General features: G+C 33.3%; 1 protein-coding gene across 2 annotated transcripts in view; it reads left to right on the top strand.

Moving 5' to 3' along the window:
* The first annotated feature begins 4,195 nt into the window (after positions 1-4,195).
* DCAF12 (DDB1 and CUL4 associated factor 12-like protein) overlaps positions 4,196-6,003 on the top strand; it is a 398,057-nt gene continuing 396,249 nt past the window's right edge. Inside the window, exons 1-5 of one of the 2 annotated variants that reach the window (XM_073987286.1) lie at positions 4,196-4,622; positions 4,694-4,846; positions 4,907-5,308; positions 5,381-5,596; positions 5,660-5,848. In XM_073987286.1, coding sequence (XP_073843387.1) covers positions 4,356-4,622; positions 4,694-4,846; positions 4,907-5,308; positions 5,381-5,596; positions 5,660-5,848 — 1,227 coding nt within the window. In that variant the 5' untranslated portion in view covers positions 4,196-4,355. The remainder of the gene's footprint in view (positions 4,623-4,693; positions 4,847-4,906; positions 5,309-5,380; positions 5,597-5,659; positions 5,849-6,003) is intronic. The other variant, XM_073987294.1, reaches the window with a different exon arrangement.

Below are 6,003 nucleotides of genomic sequence, written 5' to 3'. Positions count from 1 at the left end.
CTTAACTCTTCATTCATTTTTCGCGTTTTTAATAAAATGCTCAAAAAATGCATTGTAAACAAACCCAATTGTTGCTTTTATTTTGAAGTTTTAGGAATTCAAGAAAAACAAGGGTTCTATAGATTTTTTTCATTTAAATCTACCTCTTTACTTATACCATGGTCAGAATGCGATTACTTTTGGTAGAGGAAGTGAGAAACTCACTTCCAAATGCTTGGAGGATGTTTACAATTGGGCACACATATAAAACGGGCAACATTTTTCGTCATTTACCATACATAAATAAATGGCAATAGCTGCGTTATTTATTCTAAATAACGCTCGAAAACACCATATTATTATACGCAACCCTGATATTTTTGTCATAAATTACCGAAAAATGCAACTGTTTTATGTTGTTGTATGATAGAGAAAAACACAAATACTTAAACAATAAGAAAAGTGAGAATAAATTGTTAAAATAACTTGCAAAAGTTATATTTTTTGTTTTTGAATTAAGTCAAATCAGTTGACGAACATTTGTGTTGTGAAATTCCTGTTTTTTTTTCTAATTAAAATTATCGTGTCTGTGTGTTGTGTGAGTGTGTATATGTGAACAAATGACACAAAAAGCAAATGTAAATAAACTTCATTTATTTCTAGAATTTCGTAAAAGCTCCGTTCCAGAACAAAAAAGTTTTTATAATTTTTACCACTTTTACATATTTTGCGTTCCCTTTTACACAAAATTTATATGAAAATCGTTGACGACTTTTACCACTTTATAAAGTACGGGAACAGGCCAATAATGTGCTAATCTAAAAAAGTTTCTAGCAAGGCATATTTATATAAGGTAGAAGTGACAATCAGATGTGTTCTTACTTTTTTTTGCAAATTTAGTTTTCAAAATGTAATAGGGTCTACTCATGAAATTTGAAATTTCGGAATTGTCTACCATAAAATATTGCTTTCCATCCTAAACGTGCAATAAAAATGTCCTACGACAGTTCTGAATGCATTATACATATTTACATTTTGATTCAAATTTATTCTATTTTAGAGGATTTTTGGAACGACCCTATCAATATTTTCTTTGACAATTAATTTTCAATAACAACAATCATGGTAGAACAAGAAAAGGTAGCAGCAATACCCAGCTGACTGAACTGGGCTGTAGTGTTAGTGTCAAATTTCATACGACATTTTATATATTTATTTCTATGTTAGATGTATATTAGGGATATATATTTTTGAAGAAAAAAATTATTCATCTGAAATAAAAACAATTTCCCATAAAGACTCCTTCATATCATTGACATGTAACTTCCTCCAGGTCCGAACGACATGTCGCACACTAAAAAAACACTTATAGAGGCGGTACAATATTTGTTAATATGTGTGGTATTTTGTTAAACTTGAAAATAATAAAGCCCTAATGAACATGTGCTTCTCTTTTTTCAATGAATTACGAGCGACCCCAAACATTTTTGCAAGAATTCTACTTCCTGCGTGATATTGTGCATTTAGTGAAATGACATGGAAACATTCAAACTGAAAATCTAACGAGTTTTTATTCATGTTTTTCAAAATATTCAATCAAATGTGAAAAATTATTAGTTTTTTAAATTCCAATAATTTATAGACATTTCCTTATTTTGTTTACATTTATATTTGACACTAACGTTCCAAACAAAAACAAATTCCTATGTGGTTGTTGTTGAGTTGTATTTGTTGTAGTATTAACTTTACCTTATATTTGTTCTACCATGAACAACAATGTTGTTTTTGTAAATTTGTTAGTTGTTGTAATTCATGCACATACCTTGTATGAATTTACACGGCGTTTATATTATAGACTTTTGCAGGGTTAACCTTCCTTATGAGGATTTATTTGAAATATAAGCAATGGAATTGACATTTAAAACCCAGTCGGTTTGTTAAATCCGGTTATATATAAACGGGGTATTACCTTGGTTTCTAGTTAGTCGAAGGTCACACTAGAAAGTTTCATTGAAACAATTTCATGAAAACAAGGGTTCCTAGGTCGAGTTTCACAGTAGAGTGATATCATAAAGTTGCTGTAGTGGGGAACTCGATCTATAAATACCTAAAAGTTTCAATGAAACCACTCTAGTGTGACCTTCGACTTAGAAAAGGAGCAAACTGTCACAAACTTTCATAGTGGTCACACAATGTATAAAACATTGTGTGAACGCCACGTTATCTGTATGTAGAAGTCGTAGAAATACTTTCTGGAACAAAGCTTATATTTTGTCAGTAGTCACAAGCGCAAAATTTATGGTATAGAAAATTGAGTTTGCCCCGGTCCACACAAGAGTGATTTCATTGAAAAATTTGCATGAAATTATGCGTCTCTAGATCGACTTCCATACTCCCGGTCCACACTAGAGTGATTTCATTGTAAAAATTGCATGAAATTATGCGTCTCTAGATCGACTTCCATAGTCGATGGTCAGACTAGCACGATTTCAACATGGCGACGTCAAGTTTATAGGCGAGGGGTATGAAGTAGTGAAACCCATGTACATGGTTTTCTGTGTTTGTTATGTTGCCTCTTCTTGTTTTTCGTTGCAAGATTATTTCTTCCATTTTCTTTCATTTTTATTTTCTCAAGCAAACGTTAACAACAAAACAAACATAAAAAGATTTAATAAAAACATTTAATTAATGAAATAGTGAAAATTTAACTATTAATATTAATTTAATTATTAATGTTAATTTTTTTTTGTTGTTTTTTTGGTTTATTTATGTCTTTGTTTGCTTTTATTGGTATGAGAAACACAACAAACGCGAATGGTAAAATAAAGAGGACACGCAAAAATCTTAAATTTCATGTTAACGAGTGTGGACACTAACCAAACTTGAAAAGAAACTTTACCGAAATTGGTTTCAAGAAACCTTGCTAGTCTGACCATCGACATAGTAGATTAAAATCATAAAATTGCTGTAGTGGGGAATTCGATTTAAGAACGCCTAATTTCATGAAATTCACGCTAGTGTGGACTAGAGTTGTATAGTTCATGAACGAACTAGTTCAATTGAACGATTCATTGAAAAGAGCGTATGAACTAGATCAGTCAATATAGTTCATTATAGTTCAATAGCTCACTGAGCGCGCCGACCGAAAGATCCACAAAGAACGGTCAACGAACGAACGATTCACAATCTAGTTCAGCATGTCATTCACATAAAGTGACGCCGTCCTCTGTGTTAAGTGACGCCTTCGTAATATAATAAGTTTTGTTTATGTTTTGGATCAATGTAAAGTGTTATCCCCCATTGTAATAAAAATAAATTTTAAGAGCATTTTAAACACATCGTATCTCAATATATCGAATCCATTACCTATTCAATGTGCCTTGTTTTGGATAGAAAAAAGGAAAACATAAAAAGAAACATACATACAGTGATAATTTCTACAAACACACATCGTAAGATTTTTTGCCAGCAACTTAAATGAAATTGTAATTACATTTTTTTCGACGGATGTTTTTTTTTTCTAAACTTAATCTTTCTTTATGAATGGAATAAAAATATCTAAATGTAATATTTTTGTAGTTTAATTATACTATTCTAATGTTTGTTCATATTTGATGTATGTCCCAATTTACATTAGGCGAGTTTACTTGCGGCAATTGTCAGTTTGTTGGTGAGAGAGGGTGTTGAGAGGCAAAGGGTTACCATATGCCTCACCTCTCTCTCCATCAAACTGACAATTGCCGCAAGTAAACTCGCCTAATGTAAATTGGGACTATGTATGTGTTTTCTTCAAGAGAACGATTATGAGCTCGTGAACGATTCTGATCCGAATGATTGAACTGGATAGTGAACTATGAACTAGATTACTGAACTAGTTCAGTTAAAAGAGCTGAGCTATTGAACTAGATCTTTCAAATGAACTAGATTGTACAACTCTAGTGTGGACCGGGACATAGTAGATTAAAATCATAAAATTGCTGTAGTGGAGAATTCGATTTAAGAACGCCTAATTTCATGAAATTTTTTAATGAAATTCACGCTAGTGGGGACCGTGACTTTTTGGGTGAGAGCATCGAAGAAAGAGTATAGAGGGGCTCTTTCCTCATCGCTCTCTCACAAAACTTGTGAAAGTTTAGTATGAAAGTTTCAAGGTGTGGCTTTAGATGAGAGATTATGAAATTGCTGTAGTTGGAAACTCGATCTTGAAATTCCTAAAGTCTCTATGAAATCACTCTCGTGTAACCTTCGACGTATCAAAAGTCGACTAGCGTATCCCTATAAAAATAAAAATCTTTGTTAAAAATTATATTTTTTCCTCTTGTTTTCAATAACATTTTAGTGGCCCATTGAGTTATTAGAAAATTATCCAACACAAAATGTTCAATGGCATGGTTCAGACCATACGAAATAGTGTCGTAGGGACGTATCCTTCATGCCATATTAATTCCCGTCTGGAAGAAAGACGAGCAAAATCTAGGGCATTGAGGGCAGAACGTAGACGTAAACCTGATAAACCCGATGATTTTGTGACATATGAAGACTCCGGTAGTGATGAAGAAACGCCGGAACAACAGGAAGAAGTTCTACATACATCCTATAATGTATACGATTTTATTCGCAGTAGGGAGAATGGTTTGAATGAAGTAAGTATAGCATTAAAGTTATAAATGAACCATTAACTTACAAGATTAATCAACTATCTTCCATCTTACAGAGACGAAGCTTTAACTTTGAACAAACAAGCCGCTATGTATTGACACATGATATGTTGCGGGAAACACAAATTAGCTTGGGCTATATTAATAAAGTTTTCTGTTCGAAATGGCTAAGCAATCGGCAGGTTATATTTGGAACTAAATGCAATAAGGTAAATAGGTGAGAGCATGTCGTGGTGTTGGCTATAAAATGAGAATCTTGTTGTTAACAGCTCCTTGTTTATGATGTGAATATGAGACGCGTTGATGCAATTCCTACGTTATCGACAAATCGCCCTAATCATCCTGAAGTACAAGGCGGCCTACATGCAATTGAAATTAATCCAAGCCGTACATACTTAGCCACTGGAGCTAGAAATTCGGCTGATATTGCTATATATCGTCTGCCAACGTTAGATCCTATTTGTGTGGGTGAAAATGGTCATAGGGATCTAATTATGGGAATGTGTTGGCTGGACGATCAATTCATTGTGTCCGGATCAAAGGATTCACGGATGGCTTTGTGGCGTGTCAATGAGGAACATATGGAATTTCCCGATGGTGGTAAGGAATTTTGCCCAACTGTAGCCACAATTAATCCTTTGTGTGTTCGAGACTGTCGCACTGCTCAGAGAGTAAGTAAAAAATAAATCGGTTTATGCTATTGGGAGGTGTTGGTATTGTTGATTATATTCCTTGTTTTTTAGATACGTTCTTTATGTTTTAATAAAGAATTTCGGGAAATTGCCGCCTTATCCCTAAACGGTTATATACACGTCTTTAATGCTGAGACATTTAAACAGAAACTTTCACGTAAACTGCCAAATTGTCAAGACAATGTTAGCATAGCATACCACAGTGATGGACTGTATGCTATTGGATGTCGTTCTTATACCATATTATTGGATACCAGAACATTGCAAGTAAGTCTATTTTTGAATTGGAAACAAGATCCAACCTACGTCATGTTTTGTGTTTTATTGTAGACTATCAAAAAAATAACTTCACGTTATAGTGGTTGTGGAATACGTGCAACATCATTCGAAGGCAATTTACTAACGGTTGGTACTGGCTTGGGAATGCTTTTATTCTATGACATACGTGCTGGAAAATATTTGGAGAGTAGTGTAAATGCATCACGCACTGTAACATTAAAATGCAGCAAAGGTATTGTGGTAAGTATAGTTATGTTAACATTTGCTTTAACTGCTAACAAACAGTATTGAACCTATCATGACCCTATGGCCTAGGTTTTTACATGAGCATAAATAGATTAAATTAAAATTAAAAAAAAGAACTAAATCTTATTCAAAATTTTTTCTTTAAATTG

Source organism: Musca autumnalis, unplaced genomic scaffold (genome assembly GCF_047663935.1).
Source record: "Musca autumnalis isolate F117 unplaced genomic scaffold, ASM4766393v1 scaffold_1, whole genome shotgun sequence".
Taxonomy (NCBI): Eukaryota; Metazoa; Arthropoda; class Insecta; order Diptera; family Muscidae; genus Musca; species Musca autumnalis.
This window is presented reverse-complemented; position numbering and strand designations above follow the sequence as displayed.